Genomic DNA, 17,873 nt, shown 5'->3' with positions numbered 1-17,873 from the left:
GAACTTCGATTATAGATCTATACTCATTTCGAACTAGATAAGAGAAAGCCGACTTCGATTATTGAGTTCGGATTTGGGCCTTGTTTAAATCCATCTAACCCCTTTATGCTAGCAAGAGATATCAATAAAATGTTGCCAGATATGGCAGGTTCCATGTTGTGGAAAATGATGTTAAAGAACTGTTCTAAACCAGCTCATCTCCCACCCCTGGACAAGATACTTGCTCCAGATGACTAGACATGATTGTTGAAATTCCAAGGATTTGGACCATAACACAAGGTTACTTATCAATAGGCAAGCCCATTGTCATCAAGCTTCTACCCATATCTCATGCTATCACCCATGTCAAGCAGCATCTTCAACAACATAATGCAACTAATTGCATGGCTACAACCAAGGGTGAAAAAGGGCGTCTGCTTCATAATTGGGCCATGCCATGCCATGCACAAATGTTGCTCTGCCGACACTAAGCATCCGAGCAACGGAACGTTCTTTGAACACGCTCCTCCTACGACTGAACACAGAAGGCAGAAGGACTCTCAAACAAACCAGCAATTTAATTTATCACGGCCACCATGAACTACTGTACTAACAGTATATACAGCAACCACTAATCAATTCATGTACTTAGCTGGGAGCTTTGCTCAACAACCTTTGAAATTCAGAGGCTTCATGCAGGATTAATTTACAAGAACAATTAGAATGCTCAGGTGGTCGGTCATATTCAAATAACGTAGTTGTCTCACTGATGCTCTGTATGTACAATCACCCTTGGGTTACCCTTTGTCTCGGCATATGATGCACAAATCGCGATAACATATAAAAATGTTGGGTTGTAGGTATCATAACAACCTGATGCATTTTTATCAACAGGCGAGGTTTTATGAAACTAATCAGTAATACAGTTTTCCTGGATATCATTATAGGTTCTAATCAAACCTTACATAAGGTCCCTTCCTTTCAATTCCCAAATTATCAAAAAAAAAAAAAAAGAGTTCCTTGATCTGATAGAGATCCATGGATTCTCTATGCCCAAAGCAGTGTCAACCCAAAAAACAAGAGAAGTGCCAGCCCGAAACACAAGCCTGCAATTGCAGCAAATGCCTGAAAAGATGGAGCAGCATGGGAAGAAATGGTTCAGAAGAAATAAAGATCAAACCCAAAGGTTTTAAAAGTTTATAATATTCTACCTTTCCTTCAGATTCAAACTTGAACTTGACAGTGAACCAGGACAACCCTCTGTCAACAAAAGGAGCTAACGCAAGAGCCCTGCATAATGAGCCAATAAGCAAAGTGATGATCTAAATCTACAGTGCAATAATTCTTTGGACAGGATATCTACAGATATGGGGTGTAGGCCCATTCCATTTAGGATGCATTCAGCTGATCCATTAACCATATCCTTTTGAAGACAAACTGAATAATCATTTTATTCCCTGGTTATTGTAAATCGTACTTATCTTAAAGAAAACTCGGGCTTTTTTTTTTTACCAAGCCTATAAATTAGCGTACAACAGGTGAACAAACAACTTAGTAAACCATCTGGAAAATTGATCTAGGATCTTGAAATTCTACAGTGAAGGTGGATAAATTTGAAAACACTGAACCAAATTAACGTTATGAAGACAAACTGACCCTCCTGCACGTACAATCTTGGTGACTTGACTGCCAGCCCACACCATTGCCATTACTTTGAGAAATCTGCAATCAAGAGACAATGAAAAGCAGTGTTTGATTGCAGGTACTAAGAAAATATGCGGCAAATGACAATTCTTTCAATAATCACCTCTGGACAGCTGCAACATAGCCCATTCTTCCAGGAGCAGGGGCAAAATAAAACCTGGAAAGAAAAATATGGTCAGTTCCACCAGAATGCTCTTAAGATTACATATATCACATTTGTATGGTCACATGTCCCATGCAATCAGGGAGTGAGAGATGGAGGGGGTTGCTGCCAGACAGAGAAAAACAAGGTGGTAATTTCCAACTACACGAATTGCATTTTTTGGGGGGAAAGATGCATATAGAAGTTAATGAATGAAACCACTCTGCTGATGCAAGAAAAAGACAGTCAGAGTTAGCAAAGATATTATGCAAAAGGAACTTTCATCTAAACAAAACCCTATGATAGAGAACCTCCTTAATTGTTCAGACTGAAGGAACACTTTAAGTACCCATTCTGTCTGTAGGCAGGCCTGTTGACATGGGGGAAAAAGGAGGATGCCAATTGTAAGGAGAAAATGCTGTACGTTTGATGGCCAGAGGTAAAAGCAAACGCATGTTATTTTGACCAACCAATTTTGTGGCTACCAGTGCTACTTTCAGCCACCATACTTGGTCAAATCTGTAACTGGTGAAGGGTTAAAGAAATAATAAGTTGTCTAGATCCACCATTTTGAGCTAGTTCATGCCATGAATAGCTTTTGTCCACCATAATTAGAAAAAATATTGCTAGTGGCAAAAGGAAGGAAAGGATGTTGCTGAGGCCCATCATACTAGGGCAATTTCATGGCATGCACAATGGTCATGTTTAAGATTCGCAAATTAGCCAGATTCATGGCTAATTTTGAGATAAAGGAAAACCAATAATTCGCCAAAGCCATGGCATCTAGTGCTTACTTTGACTGCCATACTCAGCTAACTTCATGCTTGGAATTGGACAAAAGAGGCTTAATTATTTGGGCCCACCATTCTTAGACATTCTTGGCTTGTGATGAGCTTTGGTTGATCACACCTAGCCAAACTCATGACTAGCAGTGGATGAAACTGCAATATCAGTTTAATTATAGGTATCAAGGTCCGCCGTACCGGTACCGGTCGGCGTACCGGTGGCGTACCGGTCCGTACCGGTGGCGTACCGATCCGAACCGGTCCCGTATCGGTCCGAACCGGTCCCGTACCGGTTCTTCAACAGTAAACTACCGGTACCGGATTCCACGCTGATCCGGTACCGGTCCCAGGCCGGACCGGTACGTACCGGCCCGTACCGGCCGGTACGGACCGGTACGGCAGACCATGATAGGTATCACTTTCTGTCATATGCCAGACCTAAACCAAATAGCATAAAATATTGTTCAATTAATGATTGCAAGGAATAAGGAATCTGCAACCAATGGAAGGGACCTCTCCAGGACCAGACTAGGTGAAGATGGTACTCTTATCCCCAAAAATCCAATCCTATGATCAAACCAGGCCTAGTTGAATAATTATAAATACAATAGATGGGTTCATTCATGTGCATTTGTGTTTGTGTGTGTGTGCATGAGAATGCAGCATATTACATACAATCATTTTTTTTATGACCCAATTTACCATGTAAGTAGGTAGACATAAAAAAGTTTCACCATAATTAGGACTGTGTAGATGATAACGAAGTTTAGGTTAGAACTTTGATTGATCATCACATGCTAATGAGGCTCCAATTAAATCTTTAGTAGCCGATCGGTGCAAACATAAGAAAAGCATTGATTAAAAGAATACAGTTTTGATTGGTAGAGTGGGGGGTGGGGGGTGCGGGGGAGTTAAATCAAAACTATGAAAAACTAAATGATTTAGCAATAGACAAGGTGTTAAACACAGATCCTCACAAGGGGCTACTTTAGCTTTTGGTTTACATTTCTGAAAAGAAGTGGCTTCCAAGAAATAAAACAATAGCATGATGATGATGGAGAAACCTGCTATGATAGCAATAACAATTGATAATAAAAATGGGTAAGTCTTGACTCATTACATAGATTTGGCATCCTAAAAGGAGGAAAAAGAAAACATAGAAACAAAGGAAGCATTGTTTCATACTTTTATACAACCATGGAATTAATTAACAATGAAATTGGGTCTTATCTAGACATAATTTGATTGTGATCCAACACACAAAAACAAGGCTTACTTCAGACAGGGTACTTACTACTTAAACCATATCTTTATAGCTGCTAAATGGAGGGCATGGGCAAAAATGTTCTTTTAATGCTTTAAGTGTCTGATTTTTATCTTCTATGACATGGAAAATCCTACAAGAAGGTATGTCAACCCCTATCCTAAATATTCCTATGCAAAATGATTCTAACCAATCATTCATCCATAAGCATGCCATTAAACAATGAGATGGCTGCTTACATCATAACCATAGGTTGATATCAAGATTTGTCCTCACATCTACTATTATAGTAACTAAATGAAGTTTTTAATGCATGTCCTAACTTTTGTAATTACAGTGATCAAGAGAAATTTATAATTTATGTCAATCTGTGGAAACCCATTTCAACTCACCAAACCAAGAGGAATGTTGTCAGATAATATATGGTATTAAGTAGTCCATACGACAATATCCCTGCAACTCCATATCTCTTCAATCTCTGCATCAACCTGGGAAATTTGGGTAATGTATTCAATCCCAAACAAAACAAACAATTTATGTTTAAAGTCTGCAAAATGATAAGGAATGAAGCTGTTTAAAATTAATACCAAAATAATAAGATGTTCAAACGTATTTGGTTCAACGAACAATTCCAAAATAAAATGAATAAAATATAGTTCAAAAGGGGCAAACAAAACTGTTGCAAATTTTACATAAATGAAACAAAAAAATAAGAATGAATTTTGCAGGAAATTTAGCATTTTCAAGCTGGGAAAGATCTATTCATGTACATAGAGTTATATTTTCCCTCTAACTCAGTGCTTCTTCTTGTGGTGAGATGCCCTACTGCAGAGGAGGTCTGGATAAATATTGACAGGTTGGAAAGAGGGTGAGAAGACTCAGATAGAAGCAAAGAAGATGTTGATAAAACATTATTATCTTGGAGGACCTGTTGTTGGACAAGAAGCAATGACCAAGCAACTATAAAGGAATCCAAACCAAAAGAGGTTACATTTATTGGTTACATTCATAATTTATTTCTGACTATAACAAACAAGTCTCGACCCAAGGTTTGGTTTGACACAGTGAATCATTCTACAACACCCATTTCTATTAAAAACTGGCTCCTCTAACAATGCAAGCATTTCCATATCCTTTCTTACATATCCCATTCATGTTATCTTAATTATTGCCCTTGTCCTTCTTCATTCTTCTTGATTGTAACGTTTCTCCTTGTTGGCATATCCTTATAGCATAATAGCTAGCTCTCCATCACATAATTGTCAACAATACCCTTCCTAATAATTCATTTCTAAACCAATCCTTCATTATTTTGCCCCATGTTCACCTAAACATATTCATCTTCTGAAAATCTATCCTATGTGCTTGAACCCTCTTTACCACCTAGCATCCTAACCCCTGAAACATTGTCAGGCATATGGCGATCATGAAATATCCCAATGGCAACATGTCAGCCCCTTGTTCTAATTATAATTGGTGCCTCTTCATCTTCTCTCCCATTTTTGCTAATAGATTTAATATTGTGAGGATGAATTAAGTGGGTCCTCTTAATTTATCATTTATGGTCAGAATTACATTCCAATTTCCAACTTTCCATATTAGTTCCACTGACTTTTGGGACCCAGCTTAGCAAGACCCAATATCTGTCTTCACAAATCTTATTAGCATGAACCATTTTTCCATCAAACATTCCAACCCGTATAGCACACCAAGCTTAACATTGTCATTTCAATATTTCTTCAAAAACCAAGGGCAGCAACTTATCTCACTAAACCTTGCAGCACCATTATATCCCTCCTTTCTTCCACATAAAAGACCCAACAAGGTGAAGATGATCAAGTGATAAAGTGATTTCCTCTTCGTCATCAATTATGATTGTGGTCTCGCTATACCCCAATTTCTTTTAAACTAACATTTCTTAATGATTTCAACAATCTCTTTAAAGCCTTAACATTTCAATGCTTTCCTGCATGATTGATCCCAAATAAGTTTTATCTCTATCCTCTCTTACCAGTTGGCCCTAGGTCGTTTCCTTACAGTTATTAAATATCTATTATGATAAAAGGAGAGATAAAGTTGAATATTATTTTTTAACATGATGAAAAGGAAGAAAAACTGAAGCATAAGTGATAATCATAAACCAATTCTCAATCTATACAGAAATAGTTTAGCCTCTACAAATGCATAAACACCAGAATATCTTTAAATTATATACCACCAAGGTTCCTTCAACAGAGACAACTAATAGGGTTTAGCATTCGAGTCCAACATTGGCATTTTCATGAACTTATGACTACGATAAGAAATTTAGCTCCATCACCATATCTAGTTCTAACACTTTCACAATGCCTACCTAATGGCCACAAAACCTAAACCTTGTGGTATTTTATCATATGGTTTCAGCAAGTAGATAAATATAGGGCCCAAAATATTCCTCTTCTAACACTTAGCTTCAATGGCCTAAGCAAGAAGATAGCCGCCATGCTTGATTATTTAATGAAAAATGGTCACCACAAATTGCTTTCAAATTTTTTGATCTTGGTTCCATCAACCATTAGGTTTGTCATTGATGTTTATGTCCACAATAATACAAATGCCGGATGTCATCATTTTCCTAATAATTGGTTACATAAGGCATTTCTCTAATCATTTGTTATACTTTTCGCTTTCACAATCTTATTGACTAAATGACCAACCAAACCAATCCACCCACAGAATCAATATTTTGATAGGTTCCTCTAGTCCAAGCACCTCACATTTTTGCATCCCTTTCAAAAGGTTCTTCACTTCTTCGTTTTAGACAAAGGTAAATATGTAAGGAACCTAATTTTCATCCCTAAAATCCTTTTCAGGACAGGCAATGTAAAGTCTTCTCCTATAGTTTAAGAATAAATTATAGATAACCAACGTAAGGCGTGTTTGACATCAGAGCTCTGGCCTGTGGGTGGAATGTTAAAGGACATGTTATATACTTATTTCGTACCATAAATACAAGTAATAGCAAAGGAAGTTTTCAGATAAAATATTATAAAGACAATACATAGATAGATCCATGCATTTCCATATTTCTTTTTCTTGTTTCCTCTTTCACTGTCCTACTTTCCGTTTTCAATTTCTGTGTTCCAACAAAGAATGACCTATACAAGCAAACTAAAATCAATAAATAATTCGAACCACATTAAAACATGGGAACATGAAATTCAACTCTGTACAGTACGGTCCGATTCATGTACTCTGCAAAGAGTTCAAATTCAGTACATCTCCATATGAATCAAAAGAACAAGATACAACGCACCAAGTTCAAACAAACAATAAAACATCTAAGATACATCAAATGTTGATGATTGGAGAAGTGTAAACAGCAAGTAGTAAGTACTCATTGGATGAAAAACCTTTCGTTGGCGGTTTGCTCCCATTGCTTCTCCCCGGACCTTAAAAAAAAAAAAAAAAAAAAGAATCTAAATACAACTTCAAGAAACTCGTAAAAATGTGACATGCAGATATACCATCATTACCGACTGAAGCAGCAGATAACTCCTTCCGATCCCCGACATGGGCAGCCTGCACCTAGGAAAGTACCGCCTGGTTATCGTTGCCCCCAATTAGGGTAAAAAAATAATCAATTGGAGGTGACCTGATCTCAATTCCGGCATTCGGATAAGGGAGCAGAAAAGAAGGTCTCACCTCGTCGTGGCCGCCATCGGAGCGGACACGGGGCGCTGGGAGCTTCCGGGCGGCGATCGGAACCCTACAGCAACTCCATGGAGAGTACCTACCGCGGCGCTGGAGGATGGGCTGGTTAGAGTTAGAAGAGACGAAGAGATTAAGAGGAGAAAGTTAGGGCAAGGGTTGTCACGTGGACTGGCGGTGACGGGATGCAGTGGTCGGAGAGCCGCAGCTGTGCCGACGACATTTGGACCGATGATAAGAAGATAGAAAACGCACATGGAAACTTTATATATAGATGGCTTCTTGTAATCCTGACTGTCCGATGAGAAGGATAAGAACTTAGCCGTTCGATTATCAAAGGAAAATATTATTTATAAGTTTTATCAACAATTTACTTGTGTAGGTGGAGATTTAGTATTTTGAGTCCTTAATACAACTATTTTCTGTTGGGGGAAAATAAATCGCTCCAAAATACATGAGCACATCGCCAGCACGTTATTGGAGACGCCCGACCTGGAGGCGCCCGATCCGGGCACCCGGACTGGAAGCGTCCGACTTCAAGACGCCCAACCAGAAGCCCGACTTTAGGGCTCTCGACCTGGCACCCGGCCAGGTGCCCGACTCCGAGACGCCCGACTCGGGCACCCGACCTCAGCATTCTTGACCTCGGAAGCCCGACCTCACTATCCACCTGCTGTGGTCACATCCTTCTGCAGCTCGACCGAGAACCATGCCCTGCTACCGCTGTCAACAGTTAATGCGCACGACCTCCGTTGATCTCCGGCTCACTCAACAATCAATGCGCACGCTGTCTACGGATCTCAAGCCCTCCACGACAAACAGTTGATCCACTCAGCTACGTCCGATCAGCCACGACGACTCACTGGCTCCGGCCTGATCTCCCACGGCAATGCATTAATTCACACGATCGTGCATTAATTCATGCGATCATGCTCAATCATGACGGTAACCCGTTCGCTCCGTCACATCACAGGTACACATGTACCCCTCTATAAAAGGAAAACCCATCCCTCTTAGAGAGGGCTGGACTCTGAAACTCTGGGATATATTTTCTCCCCCTCCACACATTTGCCCCCTCTGACTTAAGCATCGGAGGGCCGGCGCCGGAAGCCCCAGCCACCGGCCTTTTGCAAGTCATCTGGAGGACGTCGCTCGCCGACGGATCGCCACCCGCCATCTCACGCCGGAGCACCTCCTTCTCAGCCGCTGGTCGCCCCCGGGTCCAAATTCTAGCAACATTTTCCATTGTTGTTCTCCTCCCAAAAGTAAGTTCTTATACATTACTCACCATCCACCACTGAAAACACCACTTCTTATCCAACTTGCATATATTAAGCATGCTGCCAATTTTCATCCTGAGCTATAATCGAACTCTCCATGAGTCCACCAACCCCTAAGTATGCCAACAAATCATAGCCATCATAGCCATTGCACCAGTCCCATTCTGCCACATGGCAAGTGAAATGTTCATGTTCACATATTAGGAGCCCCTAGCAACTCTCTAAAAATCGACCATAGGAATCCTATACTGCAACCTAAAACTAGGTGCAAAGATACTTCAACATTTATTTCAAATTATAAGCTGAAATCTAGTGGGGATTTCAGATCTATATATGTTATGTTCTATAATTTTCCTTTTGATGCTCTCATGAAAATAAATAAAAAAAATCTAAATTTGGTGAAATTACAAAAAAGCACTTAACTATATGAAGTTCCATGTGAATTACTATGTCTGGGCAAGATTGTACTAGCTAAATCAAGAAGTGCTATAATATCTATAGGTGAAAGGATAGAAATTATTTAGTTATAACATGATACAAAATCAATGTAACATAGAAGAATATTATTAAACCTTATAAGGTCATTCTAGTAATTTTTTTTAAAAAAGATAAGGTCAACCTTCTAAGACCTTAAAAGGAAAATGTGCATAATTAATGAAAAAATAAAAAAATACTGATTCTTACCATATTTGCATTTTATGATCATGTAAATAGGCACATCTCGTGAAATATCTTTTTCTAAAAGAGGAATTCCATCTCCGTTCTCCTTCTTCTTCTAATTATTCTTCTTTGCAGCAATGGATGAAGGCATGATTAGAAGTGTTTTCCCAAATGGTCTCCATGTATTGGTTGCCGATCGTGATTGCAAATTCCTTGAGATAATAGAAATGATGTTTCGATCATGTCATTATAAAGGTAAGCTTGAATATTGAACATACTTTTCATTTGCTATTTTGAAAAATCATGTTACCGTAGAGTATTCAAATAGTATCTTTACATTTTATGTACATATCATCTTCAGTTTCTTATTATATGAGTGGTTGCTAGGACTCATCTAAAACTAACAAGAGATGAGGCCGTTTAGAAAATTATGGTTTTTAATTGTTTAATATTTCTTCTTCTATCAGGAGATATAATATTACCAGGATTTCTAAACTCAATTCAGGATCAAAGATTTTCTATTTTCCCTTTTTTCTCTGAATATCAAAGTAGTTATTCTACTTATTACTTCAATATATGTTTAATATTAATTGATATAATTATCATGAAATTTAGATTTTTGGGGACAATTATATTTATTTGTCTCTCTCTAGAAAAATATTTATTTAGCTTGATTGGCTGCAAAATTTGTTAGAATAACTTACAATAATTTAAAATTGTAGTCAATCTTAAAAATACTATTGCATGTTGTGTTACATATGCAATTAAAAGGTTTATCCATGTGAGTCGACTAAAAGGACTTGTTTGTGATGTTGGATGTTGACTTTTAGTCATTGAAACACTTTTTTATTGGATAAATTGAAGATCTTACGTTGACTTTTAATATCATCACCACCATCCTATTGATGTTGTTGCCGTTCCTCAAAAACAATCATCTAAAATGATTACATTTTTGTAATTATTGCTTTCAGTCGTTAGATTTGATAGCATGATCACTGCATTATCAATTCTTAGTGTGCGAGCATATGAATTTGATTTTCATGTGAAAGAAATTAAAGGCTTTGAAGTTGTTAATATTGTTGAAAATGAAATGGGAAATCCCATCATCGATACTTACTATACTATTCTAAAATTTGATTTTTTTTTGTTTCAATTTATAATTCTTTTATTCAACATATCTCTATCGGACATAGTGATGTCGGTCGATATAAGGAAGGAAGTAATGATAAAAGTGATCCAAGAAGGAGCTTGCTACTTTGAGAAACCAGTAAAGATTTTGTTAAAAACTTGTGCAGATATGCAGTTTGGAAGAAAAAAAAAGTTCTAAGGAAATTGGAATGAAAATATCAGGTAGAGAGAGTAGAAAAAGGAAAGGCTCCATAGGTTGTGAATTCTACAACTTTAGATAATCTAGTTATAGGCAATGATGTTGAAATTGGTGATGGGAAAAAAAAAGTGAGTCAAAATGCAAGATGCAAGCTAATTCTCCAAGGTCAAAGAAGAATCACATCAATTGGAGTCTCAACCTTGAAAGAAAATCCATAGAAGATGTTAATAGTCTAGGAATAGATGATTTAATTCATACACTCACCCTATCTTTTCTAAAATCAATTCAACTCCATGGTAAATCCTTTCTATCAAGAAGACCATATGGGTATGGAATCAAGCAACATGGATGGGCAACTCAAGTTCGAGTCTAGTACATGTGCCTTAAGGTGCTATCCATCATATATTTAATATGGCCCATGTTTGAGGACTACACACAAGTAATAGAACAAGGCCATATCAAATAGAATGAACTCCTAGAGCAGCAGCAGGCAATATAACCAATATGTGGATCTAAAAGCCAAGGGCTAGCAATAAAGTTACATGACCATTTGGGAAGAGTGTTCAACAACATGGGTGGTCTTGTCCAAAATTATCACATGACCATTTAGCGAAGTAGCATTTAGTGTGTAGCATGTCTAATAAGAAAAAAAAAATTGTATACAAAATATTAAACACTAATAACTAAGATATATATATTTCATAAGTTATACTAAGAGTAAGTTAGGGCATATACTTCAAAATATTTTTTTCTTTTTTGCCTAAGAAAATATGGGAAGCAAGAGATTCATTTAAAAAATAGCTCTCACAAAATGATGCCAAAGTACACTATAAGGATGCAAAAGTATATTAGTGTGAGAAATTAAAACAAAAAAATGTGTGGTGCGTAACGTGTCTAATAAGAAAAGGAAATATTTTGTATTCAAAATAGTAAACACAAATACATAAAATATAAATATTTTATAAGTTATACAAAGAGTAAGTTAGTATGGCATATAAAAATATATTTTATATAAAATTGAAGTAATTGGTGTTTTATGTAAACCATATCCTATTGTTAATATATTTAATATATGGTATTAAAACAAATTTTGTCAAATCAAAGTTGGACATAATAAAAAGATAAAAATGATTTATCTATGCAAATAGTCTATACAATAACCAGTAGCTCTCTCCCAAATAACTCTAATCTTCCAGACCCTATTAAAGGCAGGATATGAGCTTAGGTCTCATAGTGAAAAAATACCAGACTTTACCAGTTTGGCCAATTTTAGAGTTCATGGGGCATACAATTTAAAGTTTGGCATGGTTTCACTAATGAATTTATTTATTTTTGTGAACTCTAGTAATTTCTTATCCTAGAACTTCCCTGTTGATTATACATATCAATGTGTGTGTGTGTACACACACACATTCACATATTATTAACATCAATTACTTGTAAATAGCCAATGTCTTCTTATGTCAACTTGGAAAGTTTTAATAGACCTTACGGTTTGCATATATTTATAAGAATAAATCTTTAACAAAGTTTTATTTTGGAAAGAAAATTGTCTTCAAGAAAATACTCTTGGTGTCTCTTTTTCATGTGGTAGACTCAAATAATCTAACTTAAATTTAATGTACATGAAATTACTAATTGAATTTGGATCCAATGAAATTAGGCCAAGCCTAACCAACAGAGCCTAAATCAACTAAAACATATACAAATTTTTTTAAAAAAGAGGAAAAGTTGTAGATTTTGAGTTTGAGTTTTTCTAAATGGTCAAAAGTTCTACTTAGTATCTCAAAATTATCCTTATTTACATTTCGTAATATTGCTATAATATTACCTTTTGAGTTTGTTTTTTTTTTTTTTGATAGAACGACTTGTACGCAATAAGCTACATAATAGAATAAACACTCCTCAAATATCCTAACATCCAAACCTTAGTGAAGGCATGACTCAATCTCAGGTCACCTAGTCTTACTGCAAAGCAATTTACCAGCTTGATATGGTAGCACCTTCAAGATAATATTTTATTTTGCTTTGGCCAACATTTTGAAACCAGACTATAGAAAATGTAAACCACAAGCCTAAACTAGGTGCAAGCAATACTTCAACATTTATTTTGGATTAAATGATGGAATCCAGTTGGAAGAATAAATTAGAATATCTTACCCACTAAGTTATTCCTTTTAATGCACCCTATACAAATTTTGTCTTCCTATAGATTTCATGGCAAAAAATAGATTTTGTTACCATTTTTTGTATTTGAAACTACATAGCTTATTTTTTATTTGGCAAAATTACAAAAAAGGGCTTTGGATCAAAATAAAATAATAAAATGCTATAAATATATTAGTAATTTTTATTTTAGTTTACAATTACTTGTCACAAGTAAGTAAGTGTAATGTCAAGGCAAAATCATTAACTGCAACTCGAATATGAAAATATTACTAATATATAATAGTAAAAAACATGGAATTATATGTTAATTCTTACTTTCATGAAAATATTAAAAATAATATAATTCTATCAACTTATGCCGCTTTTGGATATTATATTTTGCTCACTATATTATCCAATATCTTACATTGAAAATTAAGATTTAAGTTTATGGAAGCATGTTTTGCTTGCCTAAGCTTTGAAATGCTCTTTTCTAGACAATACATCCTCTGTTAAATTTGATTAAAATTTATCTATCAATTTATCCTATTGAAGTCACTTTTCATATATTTTAGTTTAATTTGCTCAAATTATCTTAACTTGCTATATTTGAATTTTAAACCTTATTGAACTTTATCTAAACTAAATAATACATATGAAATATAGTCCATTTATAAAAAATCAAAATAAGATAGACAATGTTGTATTTTTGTTTTTTAATTAAATTTTTAAAATGAAGAACTAAAAATAGCACGTGCAGAGATGTTAGGTCAACACAAATATATATAAAAGTTCCACAAATTTTGGACTTCCGACATTTTGACCTTTTACGGTTTGATAAAGTATCTAATGACTTCAAAACTTCTATTAATTGATAAAAGGTCTCCGACAAAAATAAATTTTTGATATTCATCTTTGTTTATTTTATATTATTTTGATTTAAAATTTTAATGATAAATTACATATAGATGTATTTAAATCATATTTTAGAATTCCATATTAATTAATTACTAATTTTGCTTAAGACCTATGGTGATTGCATTAGAAGAACAGACATAATATCATAGGTGAAATGGACAGAAATTATTCAATTATTAAATAATATAAAAAATGTAACATATGAATACATTATTGAACCTTATGAGACCATTCTAGTAAATTAAAAAAAGGCAAAGGTCTATTAGCTAGTCCCTTAAAGGATAAGTGCATACCGAAAATAAAAGAAAGGATACAAAAACTGTTCTGATTCTACTACTTTTCTTCCGGGTATTCTATAAATAGCCACACTCAGGAAACATCTCTTCTCAAATATAAGTCTCTTCTCTTCTTCTCCTTGTTCTTCTTTCCAACACCATGGATGAAGACATGATCAAAAGTATTTTTCCAAGTGGTCTCCATCTTATGCTTGTAGATGATGATGATACATTCCTTGGCTTGCTTGAAATGATGTTTTTATCATGCCATTATAAAGGTATGCGTGGAGATTATACATGAGTCTCTTCTTTTTAGATTGACACAAGCATTCATAAAAGACTCATTTTTTTTCTATAAGAGGTTTGTAAGACTCGTCTGAAGTTAACAAAGAAACCAGTTCTTTAGAAAGAAACTAATGGTTTTGCACCATTTAGTGTTTCCTTCTATTAGAAGATATCATATTATTGAACTTTGTGAGCTCGAATTTAGAAAGAGCTTTTTTATTTTGTAATATCCAAGTAATATTCAGATTCGCTGTGTATTAGATTTTATTTAAGATTAACTATAATAGTTGTCAAGAAAGTCTGATTTTTCTGAGAATAATTTTACTTATTTGGTTCATTGGATTCTATAATGACTGAAATAAATTCAGATTATTTTAAAATTGATGATTAAGAGGTTCATGCACATGGAGTTAACTGCATAAAGACTCATTTATCATATTGCATTAATTTGGAGCTTTCTAATTACTTTGACTGCTAATAAACTATTGTCTTGAATCTTATATTCTTTGTAATTATCCCTTGCAGTGACTGCATGCAATAGCCCCATCTCAGCGCTATCAATTCTTCTAGACCAACCAGACAAATTCGATCTTCTTCTGACCGATCTCGAAATGCCAGATATGAATGGTTATGAACTTCTAAAGATTGTCAAGAAAAAATTGGGAATTCCTGTCATTTGTATGCACAATGCTACCTTGACCATTAAATTTCGTTCCTATCTTAAAATTGTTTTTGTTTGACATTATCTCTCTTGTACACAGTGATGTCGATCGATGCAACAATGGAAGTAATGATGAAAGGGATCCGAGAAGGAGCATGCTATTTTCTTCCCAAGCCGATGAGCATCGATCTAGTTAGAAACTTGTGGATTCATGTAATCTGGAAAAAATTCTCTGATGAGAAGGAAATTAAAAGGTTGCGTCGCGAGAGTGAAAAAGGAAAGGCTCCCCTAGTTTCTGATTCTAGAGCTCCTGATGATCGAGCTGCATGCAAGGTTATTACAATTGATGATCATGGTTCTTACAAGGCTAAAATGAAGCAAGTCCTGGAACAAGAAGATGATCCAGCAACACCAAAGAAGCCTCGTGTCATTTGGACCCCCGAGCTGAATAGAAAATTCGAAGGAGCCATTGCATATCTAGGAATAGGTTTCTTTATCCGTTATGCATGCTTTAAATGATGCAGTGCACTTTCATTGAATATGTTTTGGACTAAAATTCATCCAAATATTATCTTTCCTTCTTTTTTTCCATGCAGAACAAGCTATCCCAAGTAAGATAGCCGAGCTTATGAATGTTGAGGGCATCGACAGGCACCACGTAGGCAGCCATTTGCAGGTCTGGTGTCTGCTTTCTCTTATTCTCTTCTCCGAGGAAAACAGATGTATTGAAAGCAAATCTTGGGTCAATGTTTCTCTTTGACTCGTTTCCACATATTGATATCCATAGCTTACCATCTTTCAAAATTTTAGCTGAAAGGATTCCCATCTTCAAAGTCAACGACCTTCTTAGCGGCATCATCATGATGCTAGCTTTTTGCATGCCACGTGGCGATTGCACCTTTTAACATGCATGCAGCTGGTGTTTGGATGCAAGTTGGTTGTTTATCTCGTCTTCTCTCATGCACTGGCTTATTTGATATTTCTTACTTTTTTTTAATTTATTTAGCTCTCGTAATTCTAAATTATTCCCAACTTCTAAATGTATGGCCTTAACTATTAAGTAATATGTTGTATCTATCATGCAAATAATTGAAAAAAAAAGTGTAGCATATTACAAAATGTCTCACAATAGTCCATTACTTCTGTACTTGCCAAATATATGATCAGTAATAGAACTCTTTGATGCATTTTTTTAATGCAGAAATATCGCATTCGGTTACGACAGGAAAAAGAAAGACAGGAGGCCTGTGTTTACTGGAATCAGTTCCATTGCACAATAAATCCTTCATACCAAGCAGGATATATGCTGGTGCCTCAAGCTGCTACTTATCCTACAGGGGTCAATGTGCCAGGGGCTGGAAATGCCGTCTTTGGCTCGTTTTCTGGGAGTGTTCAACCACAGCAGGTAGGAGGTTGTGCCCAGCAACACTACAATACCAATTGCTTCCCAAATACTGCATTTGGAGCCACAGGTGCTGGGATGAATGCTCAAACTTTTAGCTCCAATCCAGCTCAAAACATAAGGGAGGAAAACACTGTTTCAATGACAGAGTTTGCTGCCTTCAATAATAATTTTCAAGCACCAGGAACTTCCACACCAGGTTATCATGCTGCTGATGGATTAGCTCCTTCTGGACTGCTAATGGACTCCATCCAGCCTCTCCCCACCAATATGGGGCAAGAAAATCCTGGTGTTCATGAAGCTGCTAGTTCTTCAATGCCCATAGAAGATGGTGACATTGAAAAATTTATCGAGGAGTTACTCAAGGAAGATTGACTGGTGATATCAGCTTGGTTAACTCTGTGTCCTTAGTTTACCGGCGGTTAGCATCTTCCTAATTGTCTAATAAGTTCATGACAGAACTATGGTTGTTGTGTCAGTAATAAAGTTAATAAGAGTTGATCAATTATCATGGTGGGAAATTAGCATCAAAGGCTTTATATATGCTATGTGTCTAGAAACTTTTTGCAGAATATGTGGCTTACATGAGAGCTTAATTGCAATGGCATGAATAGTAACATGCACAATATAATATTTTGTCCCTGGAAAGACTTGGATTATGTGAACTTTTCCAACATTTACTAATCTATAAGTTTAAATAACTGTTGAATATCTAATTATCAATGTGCATGATTCACTTGAATTTTATAAGAGAAATTATTATTTCATTTTTTTTCCTCATAAGCATGGACTGATGATTGTATTATGCAGTAGAGAATGTGATGGATATGAAAGCTTCAATGTCACTGTTCAACTTCACACGACATTTATAAATGTCATAGACATTTCTAAAGAAATGTTGGTGTAGTTCAAAACTGTTCCTACATTTGTCATAAATGTCGATATTCAGCTTCATGTGATATTTATAAACGTCGCTAAAAGAGAGATAACTTTTTAATTTTTCAGTTTTGATGACAATTATTAATGACATTTCAGTATTCTATTGCGACATTTGCTAATGTTATTTAAATATATTATCTATCCAGCTATCACAATATTTGTAAGCATATCTCTATTATTTCATTAATGCAGCTATAGCCAAAGCAACAGAAAGTATTATGATGCTTATAAATATCATATTGTCTTCTTCAGCAACATTTATATTTGCCATTTAAAATTGTTCTATATTTAGTTTTTTACATTTATAAGCATATTTATAGATGTTTTAAAATGTTGCCGGAAACCAAGCCATTTAGTGGTTCTATGACATTTTTTTATTACCACTTTAGCTGCTTTTTTTCCTCTGTTTGCCAT

General features: G+C 35.6%; 2 protein-coding genes and 1 long non-coding RNA gene across 6 annotated transcripts; 2 read left to right on the top strand and 1 right to left on the bottom strand.

Annotated features, from left to right (window-relative positions):
• Positions 1 to 771: 771 nt before the first annotated feature.
• On the bottom strand, positions 772 to 7,797 carry LOC103704914. Of its 4 annotated transcripts, none has more exons than XM_008788422.3 (9): positions 7,731 to 7,797; positions 7,559 to 7,657; positions 7,381 to 7,441; positions 7,251 to 7,305; positions 4,267 to 4,362; positions 1,787 to 1,840; positions 1,636 to 1,701; positions 1,191 to 1,269; positions 772 to 1,104 (listed from the first exon to the last, which is right to left on the bottom strand). In XM_008788422.3, exons 1-9 carry the CDS (start codon positions 7,785 to 7,787, stop codon positions 1,027 to 1,029), a joined length of 645 nt encoding a protein of 214 aa, XP_008786644.2. In that variant the 5' UTR covers positions 7,788 to 7,797; the 3' UTR covers positions 772 to 1,026. The 4 variants fall into 4 exon arrangements, with proteins under 4 accessions (XP_008786644.2, XP_026659583.2, XP_026659582.2 ...); XM_026803782.2 differs by having other exon boundaries at positions 7,390 to 7,441; XM_026803781.2 differs by having other exon boundaries at positions 7,381 to 7,435.
• On the top strand, positions 1,847 to 3,938 carry LOC120111685. The gene is made up of 2 exons (XR_005513147.1): positions 1,847 to 2,789; positions 3,023 to 3,938. It is a non-coding gene; the product is annotated as an uncharacterized LOC120111685 (long non-coding RNA).
• A 7,423-nt stretch (positions 7,798 to 15,220) lies between the features above and the next one.
• On the top strand, positions 15,221 to 16,895 carry LOC103704970 (two-component response regulator ORR24-like). Its single transcript, XM_026803762.2, has 3 exons — positions 15,221 to 15,605; positions 15,715 to 15,794; positions 16,320 to 16,895. Exons 1-3 carry the CDS (start codon positions 15,221 to 15,223, stop codon positions 16,893 to 16,895), a joined length of 1,041 nt encoding a protein of 346 aa, XP_026659563.2.
• The last annotated feature ends 978 nt before the right edge of the window (positions 16,896 to 17,873 follow it).

Source organism: Phoenix dactylifera, chromosome 8, assembly GCF_009389715.1.
Source record: "Phoenix dactylifera cultivar Barhee BC4 chromosome 8, palm_55x_up_171113_PBpolish2nd_filt_p, whole genome shotgun sequence".
NCBI classification, from domain to species: domain Eukaryota; kingdom Viridiplantae; phylum Streptophyta; class Magnoliopsida; order Arecales; family Arecaceae; genus Phoenix; species Phoenix dactylifera.
Note: the sequence above shows the minus strand (reverse complement) of the source record. Positions and strands in the feature narration are given on the sequence as shown.